The sequence below is a fragment of the Mobula hypostoma genome, chromosome 11 (genome assembly GCF_963921235.1).
Source record: "Mobula hypostoma chromosome 11, sMobHyp1.1, whole genome shotgun sequence".
NCBI classification, from domain to species: domain Eukaryota; kingdom Metazoa; phylum Chordata; class Chondrichthyes; order Myliobatiformes; family Myliobatidae; genus Mobula; species Mobula hypostoma.
Genome location: NC_086107.1, coordinates 98,017,039 through 98,037,754, shown reverse-complemented (window position 1 = coordinate 98,037,754; position 20,716 = coordinate 98,017,039). Strand labels below are relative to the sequence as shown.

General features: G+C 39.8%; 1 protein-coding gene across 1 annotated transcript in view; it reads left to right on the top strand.

Moving 5' to 3' along the window:
- Nucleotides 1-20,716, top strand: part of dmc1 (DNA meiotic recombinase 1) — a 53,184-nt gene that overhangs the window by 8,182 nt on the left and 24,286 nt on the right. The window contains exons 2-8 of the mRNA XM_063061511.1: nt 1,181-1,225; nt 2,921-3,067; nt 6,145-6,227; nt 8,259-8,311; nt 9,518-9,559; nt 9,924-9,996; nt 13,515-13,606. Coding sequence (XP_062917581.1) covers nt 1,181-1,225; nt 2,921-3,067; nt 6,145-6,227; nt 8,259-8,311; nt 9,518-9,559; nt 9,924-9,996; nt 13,515-13,606 — 535 coding nt within the window. The remainder of the gene's footprint in view (nt 1-1,180; nt 1,226-2,920; nt 3,068-6,144; nt 6,228-8,258; nt 8,312-9,517; nt 9,560-9,923; nt 9,997-13,514; nt 13,607-20,716) is intronic.

The window sequence follows — 20,716 nt, the reverse complement described above, 5'->3', positions numbered from 1 at the left end:
CCTCCTGTCCCATGATCCTCTCGTATCCCCTTTTGCCTATCACCTGTCCAGCTCTTGGCTCTATCCCTCCCCCTCCTGTCTTCTCCTATCATTTTGGATCTCCCCCTCCCCCTCCTACTTTCAAATCCCTTACTCACTCTTCCTTCAGTTAGTCCTGACGAAGGGTCTCGGCCTGAAACGTCGACTGCACATCTTCCTACAGATGCTGCTTGGCCTGCTGCGTTCACCAGCAACTTTGATGTGTGTTGTTTTCTTCCTATAATGTTCATACTCAAAATGTATCTGGGATCCTATCATATTGGGGATATTTAGCCATAAGACCTCTTATTAATCCTTCCTTATTACTCATGGCCAAATCCAAAATAACCTGTTCCGGTAGGTTCAATACCTATTGTACTAAGAAGCAAAGTCTGTCGTCCTCCACAAATTCTTCTTCTGTGATACTCTTTCCAATTGGGTTCATCCAATTAATATGTAGATTAAAATTTCCCATGATGAATGCAGTTCCCTTTAAAGATGCCTAGATATTTTGCCATTTATATTTGTGTCCTTTTGAGATGTCACATTTTGGGGGTCGATAGACTACACCCACCTGTGTTTTCTCTCCCCTACCATTCATAATTTCAAACTGAACTATTTTTATATTACTATCAACTGTCTCCATATCATGACTCAACATTGCTCTGGTAACTCCCTTGGCATCATAGTTAGCATTGATAATCCAAGAGGACTCATTTCAATGATTTATTGATCCCTGCACTCAAGCCTTGGCCATTGCTCAGACCCCCAGACCTGCCAACCCAAACCCTTGCTGATTATTGCAGTCCCTCAATTTGCCAACTCCTATCTCAAACATTCTCACCTATTGATTTGCTGATGTCCTGTTTTCCCCAGGTAATTTATCCCCCTTGATTCCCAGATGACTACAGCCTTACAATACAGCTAATTCTAATGCAGACCAGCTCTTTCAGGTCTTTGTCCTGTTTATCTCCTGCTTGATTGGTAGAGTCATGGTCATACACCACATATATGGGCACTAAGTTTGAGGTAACCATTAAAGACCCTTTCTCGATGGGCCAAATGGCCTACTTCTACCCCTATATCTTATGGCCTAGAGTAATATCTTGGTATAATTTGATGAAAAGTATGAACTAATGTGACTTTATTTTTGTTCCTTCAGGAGTCCTTCTTCCAGGACATCGATCTCTTACAGAAACATGGCATTGTAAGTACTGTAAACTGTGACTATCTAAGCTTTAATCTTAGATCTTCACTTTTGGTTGCAAATAAATTTGTTAGTGGATTTGTCTATACATTGAGTCATAGTTTATGAAAGTAAAATAACTGCAGAAGATGCAAACCTGAAGCAAAACAGAAAATATTCAGTTGGGCAGTTGGCATCTATGGAAGGAGAAAAGTTTCAGGTTGAAGACCCTTCATCACAACTATGAAAGAAAACAAGTTTCTTTTAAGTTACAGAAACGGCAGGGAGAGATGGATAGGACAGAAGGAATAACCTTATGGTTGAGGCTAGGTTTGTTGTGACAAGCTGGTGATGAAGCCATCTGTTAGATTTTTTAGTGAGGGTAAATAGGAAAAAAATCAAATAAAAGGACATGTAAAGACTGTGAAACACGTGAGAGATGTAGAAAATGCACAGCACGTAGGGCTATGCCAATGGAGAGAAATTAATTAAAATGATACAAAGATATTGTAGAAGGATTGACCATTCTGATACAGAGAAAACAAATCTGCTGAAATTGATGAATTTGATATTGAATTCCAAAGGCTCCCCCACATGGAAAATGCGGTTCTGTTCCTCAAGCTTATTTTAAGCTTCACTGGGATGGTGTGGGAATCTCCCATTAGGTCAGAGTAAGAGTATGATGGATTATTAAAGTGCCAGTTGGAAGCTCAGGATCACGCCTGCAACGGTGCTTTACACAGATAGTCACTCAATTTGCATTTGCTTTCTCTAATATAGAAGAATCTGCATTGTGAGCATTGAATGCAATACTCTAAACTGTGTAATGTTCAAATTAATTGTTGCTTCATTTTGAAGTGCTGTTCATGTCATAATCATGGTTTATGATACACATCTGAAGTGTTTTGCTACCTCAACTGAATAACTTTTCAGAATATGACTATTTAGAAGTTTTCCGAACTATATCACTAAGGGCTTATCTAAGTGGCAGACATGAAAGATCAGTAAATTTATTTCTCTATTATGATAACAATGATCCCATTATCAAGACTAGGTTTTATTTTTCAATTCTTTTATTTCCAGCATGTCTGATATCTTTGACATACCACTCTTGAGATCTAGTGTGAGCAAATCCTGTAAGTGGTATTCTACCTAAAATCAGGTAGAATATATCAGTTATATCTTAGAGTTAAGATAAACGCTGGAAATCTGAATTAAAAACAGAAAATGCTAGAAACATTTATAAGGTCAGGGAGCTTCTGTGGAGAGAGAAGCAGTTAATGGTTTAGGGTGCTTTGTCAGAAGTGGGTATAAAAAAATTTAGTATTCAGTAAGATCCATGGTGGGAAGAAGAATGCAAATATAACTATGATATGGTTAGTCCAAATAGTTTAATGTTATTAATTAGCTTAGCAGATATAAGCATACTTTGTTTCGTAATGTGTTATTACTGAGAATGTGGGACATACCCATAAGCTAGATTATATGAATAGAATAAGAAAAATTGAAAAGCAGAAATGTCCAGTTCTGATGCAGACAGAAAGAACTATTTCAGGCTGAAGAGTTTCACTTCAGTTCCATTTTAATGAAAGCCCATGAAACCAAAACATTAATGGACCTAATCCTTTACCTTTATTTGATGTGCATATTTTAAACAAAATAATTCTTTGTTTCTGCACTTAATGATTGGGCTTTTTTTTTGCTGTTTGCTTACAGAATGTTGCTGACATTAAGAAAATGAAAACAGTTGGAATCTGTACAGTGAAAGGAATTCAGATGACAACACGAAGGGCGCTGTGCAACATTAAGGGCCTTTCTGAAGCTAAGGTTGATAAAATCAAGGAAGCAGCCAACAAACTCATTGTAAGAATCCAAACATACTGTCCCTGTTACACCCCAATTATTAGAGAAGAAAACTCAAATGCCTTTTGACCAAAAATGGCCCTAACTACTTCATACTATACCAATATTTCTCAATGAGGAAGGGTGGAGCTTCCTTCCACACTTCCTCATTGAATTCTATTTCTTTCTCCTTCATGTTGATCCTTTTAAATGTATTTGAATGTTTCATCTCGACATTCTATCTTCTTAGTTGGAGGTATTAGTGATTATCTTCTATAAGTAGAATATCTTTTCCATATTTCAATAGTCATAATACCAAGGGTCACATCAGATCATTTTACTATTTTATTTTCCCAGAAGTATGATGCCTATCCAGTTATTTATTTTATAACATGGGGATCAGAAGTCTCAGAGCAAATCCCTTGACTCCTGTTCACTGTTGCCTCAGAGTCATATTGTCCAGGTAAAATTGTAGATGCTGGAAATCTGCAATAAAACCAGAATAACTACTGCCTGCAGCACACACACAATTGCTGGAGGAACCCAGCAGGTAGGTGGCATCTATGGAAAAGAGTAAACAGTAAACATTTCAGGCCGAGACCCTTCATAAATCATGAAGAAGGGTCTTGGCCCGAAACACTGACTGTTTACTCTTTTCCATAGATGCTGCCTAATCTGCTGAGTTCCTCCATCATTTTGTGTGTGTTGCTTGGAATTCCAGTATCTGCAGATTTTCTCTTTCTTATAACTACTGCCTGATCGGCTGAGTATTTTCGGTTTTTCTGTTTCAGATTTCCAGCATCTACAGTCTTTATTTTGATTTACTGGGCTTTGAAATTATAATGATTAAGTACCCGGCAGCAATTTCATCTGGTGCAGGACACATATGAAATTTTTGTCCCTTTCCCATCTTGTTGTTATGACTCTATTGCTCACCCACTTCTAATTCTATTACTTATTATTTTAGTACAAACTATTTAATAATCCATTTCGTTAGGTAAGTAGCTAGGGGAAGATGTTAACCTTAAAGTCAGTGACAGGAGTGAAACTTCATGTACATGAAATAAATGCTATGAAGTGTCAATTAACCTTAACCATAATGGTCAAGGTTTGTAAGAGTGTCATTGTCTCATGTGCATTCTCCTTTCTTCTCATCCTCTACCTCTCCCCTCTCCCCTCTCTCCTCTCTCTCCCTCATGTGCTCCTTCTTCTTTTGCCCACTTTCCATTCTTGTACATCCTTTCCATAACCATTCCCTACCCTCTCACTCCTCCCAATTTCCTCTGACTCTTCCCCCACCTGGTCTCCTTCTCTCTTTCCTTTCTCCTTCTCATATGCTTTCCCCCCTAATTTCTTCATAGTATCCCCTGTATTTCTTTACTCTTGAAGGGCTTCTTTCATTTTCAGTTCTCCGTACAGCCATGTGCTCCATATTTTTATCCATTTCTAATTATCCTTTGATATCCAGAGTTCCTTGACCTTTCTGTTCTTTCATTTCACTCTGGTGGGAACACATTGGACCTGAACTCATTGACCTGCACTTGTGAGCTCTGGAAGTAGCTGCTCCAGCTCTACGTTTGCCAGATTATATCTTAAATATTAAAATTGGCTTTTCTCCATTTCTGGACTTTAATTCCTGGACCATCCTTATCATTTTCCACACCTTAAAACTCACTGACTACAGTCACTGTTTCCAAAATGCTTTCCTGCTGATATTCCAACCACTTATCATCCTCTCCCTCTCTGCACTATGTCCCCTGCTCTCCCTCCTTCAGAGCCGATTTGGTGAGATCAAGAACGGCGTTGAGCTGTGCGGTGTGTCGCTGAGCTGGAGCATGGGTCATAGAGCGAGGCACTACCCAGTGCTTAGACAATTTAAATGCCAACTCATAAAGACTTGAAAGCCTGAATGCGGAGGCGAAAGTCTGGCTGATTTCACTCGCTCTCTCACAGTGTTCGTTCTTCTCTTTGGTGGCAGTCAGAGTCACAAGTTTCACCATGTTTTTGCTCCACTAATATGCTGAACTGTGATTGAGGCTTGGGCAATTTTTAAAATTGGTTTCTTCAGGTTTCTTCTTTGTGGCTGCCCGTATGCAAACAAATCTCAAGGTGGATAAATTATACATACTTTGATCAGAAATGTACTTTGATGTGATGAATTCTGTAATGAAGTTGAGTACCTTGGTGTCTGACTTCCCATTTGTTTATGTTGCTGGAGTAATAATATGGCATGTCCAAGTAAAATGCATGGCCAGTGATGATGGCAGAACTATAGGTGTTGAATTCAGCAATGTATTGGTAATGCATTGAGAGCCACAGGGCAGTACTTTAAATTTTGTTGGAGATGAAAATTACTTTCTATTTGTATGATTAAAAAAGGTTATGTGCTATTAGCAACTAAAGCCTGAATGTCATTTAGATCTTGTGGCCTTTCTACTCAATGTCCTGAAGCTGAGATAGTTGCACTCAGATGACTAATTAATAACATTTATAATGGTGTATCACATAAATGCAAGCTGCCACCCTCAGGGTTGAGGAGCAACATCTTATATTCCACTTGAGTAGTCTCCAAACCAATGGTATTAACAACGATTTCTCCTTACAGTTAAAAAAAATCCCTCCCCCTCTCCTCTTCCTCTATTCCCCACTCTGGCCTCTTAACTCTTCTCACATGCCTATCACCTCCCCTGGATTCCTTTCTCCTATGGTCCACTTTCATCTCCTATCGGGTTCCTTCCTCTCCAGCCCTTTACCTTTCCTACCCACCTGGCTCCACTTACCACCTTCCCCTCCCCCACTGTTGTTTTTCTCTGGCACCTTCCCCCTTCTTTTCCAGTCCTGAAGAAGGATCTTGGGACAAACCAAAGATTTTTTATTCAATTCCATTGATGCTGCCCGACCTGCTGAGTTCCTCCAGCATTTTGTGTATTGCTTTGGATTTCCGGCATCTGCAGAATATCTCGTGTTTATGTAATCTGCAGACTATTATATTTTTGTTTCTGCTCATAATATGATATTTTCTTGTTATTGCCCAGAATGATATTTCTGAAAGACTTTGAGTGATTTACTTGTGAACAAATCTTGTTTATGTGTTGCAGGAGCCAGGGTTTCTCACTGCATTTGAGTATAGCGAGAAGAGGAAAACAGTGTTTCACATTACTACTGGCAGCCAAGAATTAGAGTGAGAATGATATTTATTTATGGAAGCAAAGTCATTTATAGTTAAAGGAGTCAGAACATCTGCATATTTTTGATTTTAAAGTCATACAGAACAGAAATGACATGTTTGGTCCTTTATGTCTACGCTGACCATTTATAATAATCCCATTTAGCAGACCTTGATCCAATGCCTTCTAAGTTTGTCCAGGGTCTCCACAATCTCTTACCTTACCTTCAGTAGCAGTCTAAGATGCATCACATTAGTCCCAATGGATTTAGCAGCTTTTAGCTTGCTAAGACACTTAATACCTGTTCCCTTTTAATGTTCTAGCATTTCATTGCCCCCTCCATCCCTGAATTCTCTAACTACAATACATTGTGCTTAATGAATACAAATTAGCAGTATCCCTCTTTGACCTCACCTGTGTCCTCTGTCTCCACACACAGATTATCAATTTGGTCCCTGCTTTCTCCCTAGTTATCCTCCTGGCCAAAGTAACTTAGAAAATGTTTTGGGATTTCCCTTAGTCTTGTCCTCTAGAGATATTTCATACACATTTTTTCCCTCCTAATTTCTATTTTAAGTACCCCATTTCACTTTCTGTACTCCCGAAAAGCCTCGCCTCCTTTCAGTTCCTTACACCTGCTGTATACTTCCTTTCGTTTTATCCATCCCTTGATATCCAGGATCCCTTGTACTTGCTGATAATACCTTTCCTCCTTTCAGAACACATGTCTCCAATGCTGATAAAATAAATTTTAGTTGCTTTATGCTGAAAAGAAACGTGCAGTTGCATTTCTAGGTATATGTTTCTTGTAGTTATTGCGGAAGCTACAAGGCAATGGAAGAGATAAGTTCATGTGATGCACTTTGTAAGCATTTGCCTATTGTAACCACTGGTTGAGGTGATGCCTTTTGGAAAGTCGAAGTATAAAGCTTTATACTATTAAGGATAGGGCACTAAAAAGGTATATGGAACAGAGATCCTAGGAGTACATGCATAGCTCAATGAAAAGCGTCACAGGTAGAGAGTGTGGTTAAAAAAAATACATATTTTTCACATTAAAAATGCACTGGCCTTTTTCAGGCAGGACACTGAGCAGTTGGGGCATTATGTTGCTGCTGTATAAGTAATTGGTAAGCCCACGCTTGGAGAACTGTGTACAATTTTGGTCACCGTATTAGATGGTTAAATTCAAAGGAGTGCAGAGAAGATCTATAAGGATGTTGCCAGGACTAGAAGGCCTGAGCTATAGGGAGAGGTTGGCCAGGCTAAGTAGTTATTCCTTGGAACATAGGAAAATAAGGGGCGAGCTTTTGGAAATGTTTAAGATGATGAGGGACACAGATAAAGTGGATGGTATCAGTTTTGTCCACAGGGTAGGTGAGTTTAAAACAAGGACATAGGTTTAGGCTTAGAGTGGAAATATTTAGAAAAGACCAAAGGGGCAACATTTTCAGTGAGGGTGTTGATTATATGGAATAAACTGCTTCATTTATGTTTGAGTGGTTGAGACAGATTCAATATCATCATTTAGAAGCACTTTGATAGGTACTTGGAGGGATATGGAGTAAAAGAGGAAATTCATATCAGCTGGGTGGACACCATGGTTGGCATGGATTTGTTGGGCCAGGGGGCCTATATCCATGCTGTATTGCTTTGTGACTATGGCTATAAATATTCTTTAAGATTGTTTGCCCTGAAAGATTAATTCTGTTTCTCTTTCCACAGATGTTCCTAGTCTGCTGAGTGTTTTCAGATTTTACATTTTCATTTTGGATTTCTAGCAATCTCGGTTTAAAAAAAAATTCATTTAAAGCAGAAATAGCAAAATGGGCTGGCGAATAATTCAAAATTCTTAATGAAATTGCAAAATATTTTAAATCGGATTTCAGGGAAATAATTCATGGTTTGTGTACATATAAAGGGAGTTTGCTGTCTGTACTATTGTTATCTGCCACATTCATGTCAACATACCTGATGAGTGCTGCACCTTTTGCAAGAAAATGAATGAGATTTTGTGTATCATTAATATTCATGTTGTTTTGCAGTAAATTGCTGGGTGGAGGAATTGAAAGCATGGCAATTACAGAGGTGTTTGGTGGTGAGTGCATAGAGAAACAATGATTAGTTAATATAAATGAATAAATAAATTCAAAATACTATGTTTTTTTTTCTTTTTCCTCACTCCCTTTATCTGCCCTCATATATTATTCACCTGCCATAGTCTTTCTACCTGGCAAGATCTGTCCATCATCTTGCACACCTCCTCAGTCCACCGATTGTGCCTGAAACCATTTTTGCCACCCCTTTCTCCTCTCTATGCTGGCCATCTTGCCTGTCCACTCCCAATCCTGAAGTAGGGTTGCAGCCTGAAACAGAAATAGTCTCTTTCCTTCCAGAGATGCTGCCTGGCTCACTGAGTTCTTTCGGCACATTGTTGCTCCAGATTCCAGCATCTGCAGTCTCTTGTGTCTCAAACAAATGTTTCAGGTTCAGGAAGGAACCAGGAAAGGGAGAAAAACTAGTTTATTTTCAGTAGTAGAGAAGGTGAGGGAGGGATTAGATGATTTGGGTAGAACAAACAGAATCCAACTGGGTTAAAGGAGAAAATTACAAGCACATTATCCTTCCTTGTCTGAACAATTTGTTGTTAATAGTGAGGATATGAGATATGCCCAGCAGGTCAAGAAAAAGAATGCTGAATGTTTCCAACATTTTTTTAATTTATAGAGGTGCTCTTTGAGGGTTTCTTTACTACAGATGGTTTATCTCCCATAGGATTTGTTTCATCTAAAGCAATTTAATCAGCATTTGAGCATTTTTGACTTTGGCCTTTGTCTATAACAAGGAACTTATAAATTCTACCACTCACTTACACACTAGGAGCAACTTACGGTGGACAATTAATCTAACAACCCACATGTCTTTGCGTCATGGAAGGAACGTGGAACACCCTGAGTCATAAGGAGAACATGCAAAGTCCACACAGACAGGACCTTGCAGCCAGAATGAATCCAAGTGGCTGAAGCTGCAAGGAAGCAGCTCTACCAACTGTGCCAGTGAGCCACCAATACTTACCACTTGCCACTATTTAAAGGATTACACGCTGATGTTCTGATCAACTTTGATCCTGGATCCAAAAGCACTGAAACATCATTTAATTTATTTCTGATTGTAGTATCTTAATGTGCTCTGTTACTTGTATACAAAACTACACTTCAGAAGTAATTCATTAACATTAAAGCATTTTCAGATCTTCAGGGTATTGCGTTATTTTTAAGTCACTAATTTCTGTTTTTATTTGCAGAATTTAGAACTGGAAAGACACAGCTGTCACACACTTTCTGTGGTAAGCTCCCATTTAAAATACACAAATAGCTTAGTACCAACACATTAAAAGAATTTACAACAATTGCAGGATGTGAACTAGAACATCTGAGTCTTTGTTGTGATTCATACTTAACAGTGAAAATTATATACTTAAAAGTCTTAAAAAAGCAAGCTGTTGGGAATTAAAGACATAGCATTTTATCTGCAGTAATTGGAAAGTTATATTCTTTGGTGGAGATGGAAGTAATTAACAGACAAGTTTTTTGGGAGAATCGAGTTTTGTAGACTGTCTTGGGGGAAGGTTGGTATACAGGTGGATAAGAGTACAGCACTGTATCAGTTGATTTATCCTTGATAAATAATTTAAATTTCTTCCATTGTAGTGACTGCTCAGCTTCCTGGACCCAATGGATACTGTGGAGGAAAAGTGATTTTCATTGATACAGAGAATACCTTGTATCCTTTGTTTTATTAGCTTTTAGCATTCCATGGTTGCTTCTGTTGTCGTCACAGATCCTGTTGATATATGATAAGTAATTTACTTACTTCCTTCTTCCTTGTATTTGAATCCTGACTTTTTACTGCCTTAAGATATTTTACTAAGACACAAGGACAAATATTTCAATTTCAATACGAACATTTCAATTTGCATCTACAAATCACATACTACCTGTTCATTGCACAGAGAAATTTATAGAGGTAGTTGGCTTGACCATAATTTTAAAGTTATAAGAACATAAGACCACAAGATATAGGAGCAGAATTAGGCCATTTAGCCCATCGAGTCTTCTCCGCCATTTCATCATGTCTAATCCATTTTCCCTCTCAGCTCCAATCTCCTTCCTTCTCCCCGTATCCTTTCATGCCCTGACCAATCAAGAATCTACCAACCTCTGCCTTAAATATACATAAAGACTTGGCCTCCACAGCTGCCTGTGGCAATGAATTCCACAGATTCACTACTCTCTGGCTCAAGAAATTCCTCCTCATCTCCTTTCTAAAAGGATGCCCCTTTATTCTGAGGCTGTGTCCTCTGGTCTTAAGCATCCTCTCCACATCCATTCTCTCAAGGCCTTTCACCATTCAATAGGTTTTAATTAAGTCACCCCCTCATTCTTCTGAATTCCAGTGAGTACAGGCCCAGAGCTATCGAATGCTCTTCATATGACAAGCCATTTAATCCTGGAATTATTTTCGTGAACCTCCTTTGAACCCTCTCCAGTTTCAGCACATCCTTTCTAAGGGGCCCAAAACTGCTCACAATTTGAGACCTCACCAGTGCTTAATAAACTCTCAACATTACATCCTAGCTTTTATATTCTAGTTCTCTTGAAATGAACATTAACATCACACTTACCTTCCTCACCACAGACTCAATCTGCAAATGACTCCCAAATTCCTTTGTGCCTCAGTTTTTTTGTATTTTCTCTCCATTTAGAAAATAGTCAACCCTTTCATATACCAAAGTCCAAGACCATGCACTTCCTGATGCTGTATTCCATCTGCCACTTCTTTGCCCATTCTCCTAATCTAAGTCCTTCTGTAGCCTCTCTATCTCCTCAAAACTACCTGCCCCTCCACCGATCTTCGTATCATCTGCAAACTTTGCAAGAAAGCCAGATCTATCAACCTACATGTCTTTTGTCTGTGGAAAGAAAGGTAAGCAATCAGAGCAATCATGAGAACATGCAGTCTACACAGACAGAACCAAGCGTCCAGAATGAACTCAGGTGGCTGAAGCTACGAAGCAGCAGCTCTGCCAGCTGTGCCATTGAGCCACCAATACTTACCACTTGCTACTATCTTATTAATGTGGATGTATTGCTATCTTGTGGTGGGATGTCTGTTTGTTTCAACCTGTATAAAGATGTTTGAAGATCGGATGAAAGTTCGAAGTAAATGTATTATCAAAGTACGTATACCATATACAACCTTGAGATTTATCTCCTTGCGTGCAGCCACAAAATAAAGAAACACAACAGAATTCAGGAAAAAACACACTCCACAAAGACAAATAAACATCCAATGTGCAAAAGATGAAAAATTATGCAAATAATAAAAAAATGTAAACAGATAATGCATAGAACAGAGAAAACTAGTCTACAGGCTGTGGAGTCAGTTCAGTGTTGAGGCAAGTGAAGCATGTTCAGGAGCCCAATGGCTGTAGGACAACAACTGTTCCCATACTTGGCTAGTACGGAGTAATGGGATTGAATACTGGTTCAATTTCCATTCTGGGGCCTTGATGCTTTAATCTGGCTTGAAGCTTTGATTGGTGCAGAAGAATGGGACTAACACCAGTTTATTTTCTGCTCTTGTATCTTGATGCTATAATCAGCATGGAGTAGTGGAGCTGAACATTTTTTTCTGCTGTTGGGCCTTGACCCTTAATTTGGCTTCAAGTCTGCCCCAACGATGGCTGCCCCGATGATGGTCAACTTTCATCTTCAAGGTACCATACCTGCATTTCTGAGAGTCAAGTTTGCTGAAACCTTCAGGAGATCATAAAATTGTTAGCTTGTCTAGACAGTACAAAAGTACATTTCTTGAAGAGAAATTACAGGCTTTGGGTTGCACTGATCATAGTTCAGAAGAATAGTATCTCGTAGAATATCTAGTAGTTTGTGAGCTGCCAGCAAAACTTCACCATATATCACCAGTGCTACCTTGTTCAGTGTGTTTGCACTCATTGCAAGATTAATTGATGGGTTTCACACACCTGGGGCTTATCTTCCAGTTTCTGCCTCCATTACTTGTTTTTCTTTACTGATAATCTCTTCTTCATTCAGTTCTCTCCAGTGATTTAGTTCCCTGGTACTTGGGAGGTTTGAAGACCTTAAGCAATATGATTAATTCTGATCAGAATCAGGTTTAATGTCACCAGCATATATCATGAAATTGTTAATTTTGCAGCAGCAGTACAATGCAGTACATGATAAATATAGAGAAAAGGTGAGTAGTACAAAACAGAAATTTAGAAAAAAAGTAGTGAGGTAGTGTTCATGGGTTCAATGTCCATTTAGAAATTGGATGGCAGGAGGGAAGAAACTGTTCCCAAGTCGCTGAGTATATGCCTTCAGGCTTCTGATGGTAATAATGAGAAGAGGGCATGTCCTGGGTGGCGGGTGTCCTTGACGATGGAAGCTACTTTTCTGAGGCACAGCTTCTTGAAGATCTCTTAAATACTAAGGAGGCTAATGACCATGATGGAGCTGACTAAGTTTACAACTCTCTGCAGCTTACTATGTATCTGCTGTACCCCCCCCCCCGAATCATGCTAGATGGTTATGCAGCTAATCAGAATGCTCTCCATGTTGCATCTGTATAAGTTTTTGAGTGTTTTAGGTAACAAACCAAATCTCCGCAAACTCCTAATGAAATATAGCCACTGTCTTGCCTTCTTTATAGCGGCATCAAAATGTTGGGACCTAATTAGATCCTTGGAGGTATAGTAACTTTGAAGTTGTTCACTCTCTCCACTTCTGATCCCTCTATGAGGATTAAGTTGTTCCCTCCTCTTTTCTTCCTGAAGTCCACAATCAGCTCTTGGTCTTACTGATGTGTGTAAGGTTGTTATTGCGACACCACTCAACTCGCTGGTATATCTCACTCCTAATGATTGCCATGTATCTTCCATCATTATATTAGATTGACTACCTATTCATTGGGCAATTACACACATCTTCCTGTTCTGCTGAGGATTTCATCTGTGGAAAACCTAGCCAAATATTTGTATTTCATATGTTGATACAATTACAATCTCTAGATACCTTAAATAATCAGAATCTACATCCAGCATGATGCTCATATGTAGTAATATACTAAGTATATTTTCTTTATTCAGCACAGTTTCAGTATTTATGTTGATGTATTACAATTATTTAAGTGATTAATCCTGAGGGAACTGAGATATTATCATGTGATATTCTATAAATATCCAGTTACATAGACCAAAAATCCTTATCCTGAATTAGCCGCCCAGATAGACTACGAGGGATTGCTGGACGGTTTAATGTGGATGCAGATGCAGTGTTGGATAATGTGCTGTATGCACGTGCCTATACAAGTAAGAAAATATTTACACATTACTAAGTATGAGATGATTCTGAGCATAGTGATATTGGTTAACATAATGTATAGCAATGCTTTTTTGTTGATCTTGTGTCTACTTCCCACAATTATTCATACATGCATTCACATAGTAAATCATCTTTTAGGAAACCATAGAAATTTCCAGCATAGAAATTGTGAAGGTCATGGTGTCCACACTAGTCAATAAAAAGCGATGTAGACTAATCTCACTGCCCAGCTCTTAGGAAATGAACATGTGTATCATGATATTGTAGGGATTCATCCAGTCACTTTTAAAATGGAACCAACAGGAATTGTGCAGATGCTGGAAATTCAAGTAACACACATAAAAGTTGCTGGGGACTGACGAAGGGTCTCGGCCTGAAACGTCAACTGCACCTCTTCCTAGAGATGCTGCCTGGCCTGCTGCATTCACCAGCAACTTTTATGTGTGTTACTTTTAAAATGGAAGCAGCTTCACCTCTACAACCTTTTGGTTTGTGAGTTCCAACCCTTTACCATTCCTTTGGTGAAAGAAACACCTTCAGTTCAACCTCTAATCAATGAGGTCTTAGTAAATGAAGTACACATTGAGTTCAGGGAGGGATTTAGGGTTACTAATATGTCTACACAGTAAGTATTAGAGAAAGTAAGGAACCTAAAATATAACTATTCCCTTGGGTTCTGGAAGAGAAAATTGTAGCAGACATTATGCCAGCGATTGTGTGAGATTGCGGTTTCTGGATGAAATTGTGGTGTGTCATTCATTATATACAGTTGCCAATATTTAAAAATCATTTACTTTGTGTTTGAAATGGCAAACCTTGCCTTAGATGGCAACAGGCATAATGCAACAGTGTTAACCTTTCTACATATAACACCTACAGCAAGAGCCACAGCCCCCAGAATAACTGCTCCAACATTGCCAAACTCACTGAAGCAAATGGTGTGTGTTTGACTATACTGCACAGAGAGAACACTAAAACCAGGGAAGTGTCCCGTGAATTACCTGGAGAGAGATATGAAGTCCTGGTGGAAACACATGAAGGCAAGAGGGTGATCAGCACACCTAGGAATGTGGATCAGTACCAGAAAGAGTTTTTAACACCCAGATAATGTCAAAGTCCAGTGTCATGCGTAAATAAACATTGATCTGAAGAAAATTATTTACTTTCCACATTTAGCCCCCCATGCCCATAATAAATACATAGGTAGATTCATACAACAAGAGAGTGAAAAAACAAACTGCTGGAGGAACTCAGCAGGGGTCAAGCTCCACTGAGTTCCTCCAGCAGATTGCCTGTTGCTCCAGATTCTAGCACTTATGTGTTTCTCCCTAACTATCCTAACTACTATTACAATCACAAGAGCTGGAGACAAAGGCGATTGTTTCAGAGGCAGAGGTGAATTACTCATTAACAGAGTCTTCTAGTGAAGCGTCTATGGGCCCAAGCAACTGGAATCCTGCCAAGTGCAATACACTGCGTCATTGCATCTCTCTCCACAGAGCATCACCTAGTAGAGGTAGTGCAAGAGATGAGCGACAATAATCTAGAGCAGTGCTTCATTTCACAAGGAATTCATGAGGGATGAGAGGGGTGCAGTTAAACCTAGCTGTAAAGGAGAGGCAATTGAAAATTTAAAAAAAACTAGAGCAACACACATCAAAGTTCCTGGTGAACGCAGCAGGCCAGGCAGCATCTCTAGGAAGAGATACAGTCGACATTTCAGGCCGAGACCCTTCGCCAGGTCTCGGCCTGAAACGTCGACTGTACCTCTTCCTAGAGCTGCTGCCTGGCCTGCTGCGTTCACCAGCAACTTTGATGTGTGTTGCTTGAATTTCCAACATCTGCAGAATTCCTGTTGTTTGTAAAAAAAAACTAGATGTTGGAATAAAGACAGAAAATATTGGAAGCACAGAAAAGGTTGGGCAGCATCTGTGGAAAGAGAAAATAATGAAGGGTCCTTAATCTGAAACATGAACTCTGTTTCATTTTGCATGGATGCTGCCCGAGCAGCTGATTGTTTCCAGCACCTTTTGTACTCTGAGGCCTGTTTGGAGTGTATATCAGCACATCTGTTCTGGCCAAAAAAAGACATAGAAGCGACATTTCCAAGGCATTCTAGAAATACATCAAGAGCAAGAGGGTAGGACCACTCAAGGATAAAGGGGCGAACATTTTCTTGGATGTAGAGGATGTGAGTGAGATCCTTAATGAGTACTTTACATCAATATTTATCAAGGCGAAGGATGTGGAGGATAGGGAGATCAATGTTGAGAGTATTGATATGCTTGGGCATTTTGAGCTAAAGGAGGAGTTGATGTTGCATCTCTTAAAGAGCATTAAGTTGGATAAGTCCCTGGGGACTCATAGAATATACTCCAGGTTATAGAGAGAGGCAAGAGGAGAGATTGTCCTTTCTGGCTGCGGGCGAGCTCCCAAAAGACTGGTGAGAAGCTAATGTTATTCCATTATCCAAGAGGGGAACCAGGGATAATCCTGGAAACTATAGACTGGTGAGTTTCATGTCAGTGGTAGGGAAGTTACCGGAATTCTATCTTAGGGATAGAATTTATGAGCATCTGGAAAACCATAGCCTAATTAGGGAGAGCTAGTCTGGCTTTGTGGAGGACAAGTCATGAATTACTAAATTGATCTGAGTTTTTTGACGAGGTAACGAGGGTGATTAATGAAGATAGGGCTGTAGATGTTGTCTACAGGGATTTTAGAAAGGCTTTTGATAAGGTCCCTCATGGGAGGCTCATCGAGAAGATGAAGATGCATGAGATCCATGGTGAATTTGCCATCTGGATTCAGAATTGGCTTTCCTATAGAAGACCAAAGGTAGAGGCCGAAGGGAATTATTCTACCTGGAGGTCTGTGATTAACAGTGTTCGCAGGGATCTGTACTGAGACCTTTGCGATTTGTGATGTAAATACCCTAGATGAAAATGTTTTTTGGGTGGGTTAGTAAGATTGCAGATTATAGAAAGATTGGTGGTGTTGTGGACAGTGTAGAACACTGGCAAAGAATACAGTGGTGTATAGATCAGTTATAGATAAGTGCAGAAAAATGGCAGATGGAATTTAAACTGGTAAAATACGAAGTGTTGCACCTTTGTAAGTCAAATGGCAAGACCTTTAACAGTGTTGATGAGCAGAGGGATCTTGGGGTCCAATTTCTTAGCTCCCTGAAAGGTTGACAGAGTGGTTAAGAACAATATTTATTAGTGGGCATTTCGAGCTAAAGGAGGAGCTGATGTTGCGTCACTTTATTAGTCGAGGCATTGAGTTCAAAAGATAGGAAGTTATGTTTCAGCTTTATGAAACTCTAGTTAGGCCTCATCTGGAGTATTGCATACAGTTTTGGTCGCCCATTACAGATCTAGCCTTTGGAAAGGGTGCAGAAGGGGTTTACCAGAATGCTGCCTGGATTAGAGAGTATGTACTGTGATGAGAGGTTGGACAAACTTGAATTGTTTTCTTTGGAGCAGCGGAAGCTAAGGGGAGCTGTGAGGCAGCACTCTACTAGCTGCAGCAGTGTCTCATTATGTAAATTTGTAAAGGAACAAAAACCCAAAAGGTAAATGCTTCATCTGAAATGTCCTGATGAAGAGTCTTGGCCCAAAATGTCGACTGTACTTTTTTCCAAAGATGCTGCCTGGCCTACTGAGTTCCTCGAGCATTTTATGTGTGTTGCTTGGATTTCCGGCATCTACAGATTTTCTCTTGTTTGTAATTAAAGAATGTTATTCTAAATAAAATGACTAATTAAGTTGCCAGAAATAGCAGTAGGCCTGGCAACTGGGAGCATATTAAAACTCAGCAAAGGAACATCACAAAGAAAGGCAGGAAGCAAAAATGTTCTGTAAGCAAATTATAGGCATTTAAGTGGAAAAGACATACGAGTGTGAATCCCTTGCAGATCGAGACAGAAGTTATGATTGGGGAAAAATTAAATAATTAGTTTGTGTATGTCTTTTTCATGGAAGGAAACACAAAATTTGCTAAGTTTCTAACAAGAGTGAAGAAGTGAAGAAATTAAGAACTAATCAAAAACACAAGAATTTTGTGAGTGTGAAACCTGATAAATACCAACTACGTACATCCCTGAGTTTTGATGAAGGTGGCTTTAGAGCTGCTCTAGTGCCATCTTCCAGGGTTAACACACTCTGAAATTGTTTCAGATGTTTAGAGAATAGCATGGAGGGAAGAAAGGAGGGGGAGAGAAAAAAAAGGAATTAATGAACTAGTTCCCTAACATCAGTGGAAGGGGAAAAGCTGGAATCTATAATGAAAGTGAAATAAGACTGAGAAAAGTAAACTTGGAATAATGTAAGGAAAACGATGTTTGACTAATCTGGAGTTCTTTGGAGATGTGATGGGTAGGATAGATAAGAGGCTACTAGTGGATATGATGAACTTGGATTTTTTGGAAGCTTCCCTGGAATTTGGACAATAGAGTTAGAACACGTAGAATTGCACAAAATATACTGACATCAAATGAGGAGTGGTTATTAGAAGAAATGAAGGTCAGTCTTTTTATGCTATTCATGATCTATACCAATGGCTAGGGAACGATTTTGGGCAGATAGGGCTTGTCAGATGTGGTTGGCAGCTCATCTGGGAAAAGGAAAGCTCTGACCTCAAATCTCTGCTGCCGTGCAGCTATACCCACTGATGGAGAAGGCTTCGGGAGTAAACCCTGAGGGAAGAAACTGGAGCTGAAGTCCTTAAGGCAGTCCTATGTTGGGTTTAATGCTGACTGGCAAATCGTGTGATGCTGCTTGTGCCAAACTGTATCAATCTCTGCTGTTCCTTTGAGTTCACTAGATGCATGGAGAGTGGGAGCTTGCTACTTGGGCAACAGCTTGCGCTCCATATTGTACTGCCCAGGCTTGCATATCACGACAGCAAGGATGCAACATCCATGGTCAACCCTGACCAACGGAGGCCTCATCATCAATGGAACCAGATAGCATATTTTTAAGTTTGCTGATAACACTAAGCTAGCAGTATTGTGAGCATGTGAAGAATTGGCAAACGGCATTTAGAGTGAGGATATATGAGGTCATGCACTTTGGTAAGTGCAAGTAAAGGCAAACTATTTCTAAATGGAAAAAGATTGCTGATGGATGAAGCACAGTGGAATGTAGGTATTGTGTATAAATTGCAGAAAGTTAGCAGGTAAGTGCAGCACAAACACAAGAGAGACTGCAGATGTTGGAAGTCTGGTAACATACTGTACTCAAACCTGGGAACTCAGCAGGTCAGGCAGCATCTATGGAGGCGTGGGAACAGTCCATGTTTCAGACTGAGACCCTTCATCAGGACCAGAAAGAAAGAGAGCAGAAGCTGGAAAAAATAGGTGGGGGAAGAGGAGGGAGCATAAGTTGGTGGGTGTTAAGCAAATCCAGGTGAGATGTGGGGGAGGGTGGGGGAAATTATGTGAGAAGCTGGGAGATGATGGGTGGAAGAGGCAAAGGGCTAAAGAAGAAATAATCTGGTAGGAGAGGATATTAGAACATATAACAAAGGGAACGAGGTGGAAAGCCAGAGGAGGAAGGTGTGGGTGATGGGCAGATTGTGAGGAGGGGGGAGAAGAGAAGGGGTAAAGGGGCCAGGGAGATAAGGAAAAACAAAGGGGGCAGGGGGAGGAAAGAGATGGTTACCAGAAGCTAGAGAAACCAACGATGCTGTCAAGTTGGAGGCTACCAAGACAGAATATGAGGTGTTGCCCTTACAATCTGCATCTGGCTGCAATGTGGAAGATGTGGCCAGATATCACTGTGGGAATGGGAAGTGGAATTAAAATGTCTGGTTACCTGGAGGCTCTGGCTGTTATGGAGAATGGAGTGAAAGTGCTCGAGAAGTGATCCCTACAGTCATGCATTGGGTCTCACAATAAGCGTAACAAGTGGTTAGGAGGCCAAATGACAGTTGAGATATATTGCATGAGGACTGGAGTTTAGAAATGGGGAAGTACAATTAGGAAAGATACAAATGTACAGGATATATATGAGGCCAAACATTGAGTAATGTGCACAATTTTTTGGCCCCTTAAAGCTGTCCAAAAGAGCTTCATTAAGCTAACTCCGGGAGGAAAAAGTTGACCTATCATGAGTGGCTAAAGAAAATAGATGTATATTCCTTGGAGTTTAAAATAGTGGAGGGTAATTTTATTGAAATATGAGATTCTAAGGGAGCATGACAGAGAAGATGTTGAGATGTTTCTATGAGTGGAAGAATCTTGAACAATGGAACATATTCACAAAATGTCATTTAAAACTGATGTACTGTAACTTCTCAAATTTTTTCTTTTTAGAGATTGTGGGGGTGAGATCCTTAGAGGTATTCCGAGAGGCGATACATATTTTGAATACAATCATAGGATCTTGTTGAATAGTAGGGCATGCTTAAGGAGCTTGGGGCTACTGCACAGGACCGAAAGAAGCTGCAGAAGGTTGTAAATTTAGTCAGCTCCATCTTGGGTACTAGCGTAAAAAGTACCCAGGACATCTTCAAGGAGTGGTGTCTCAGAAAGGCAGCGTCCATTATTAAGGACATCCTGCACTTTCTCACTGTTACCATCAGGTAGGAGGTACAGAAGCCTGAAGGCACACACTCAGCGATTCAGGAACAGCTTCTATCCTCTGCCATCTGATTCAATGTCCATCTGGACATTGAACCCTTGGACACTACCTCACTTTTTAAAAAATATATAGCATATCTGTGTTTTGCATGATTTTTAATCAATTCAATATACGTGTAGTATATAAAGTATACTGAATAAGATTTACTTATTATTAGTATTACTTTTTTTCTATATTGTGTATTGCCTTGAACTGCTGCTACTAAGTTAACAAATTTCACGTCACATGCCGGTGATAATAAACCTGATTCTGATTCTTCCGGGCTTAGAAGAATGAGAGGAAATCTAATTGAAACATGCTAAGTTCTTATAGGGCTTGACAGACTAGATGCAGTGGGGATATTTCCCCTGATTGAGGAGTCTGGGACCACACTGAGATTGAGAGGAAAGCAGGAGGTCAGTTAAAACTGACATGAGGAAAAATTCAATTTACTTTTGAATTCTCTCCCCC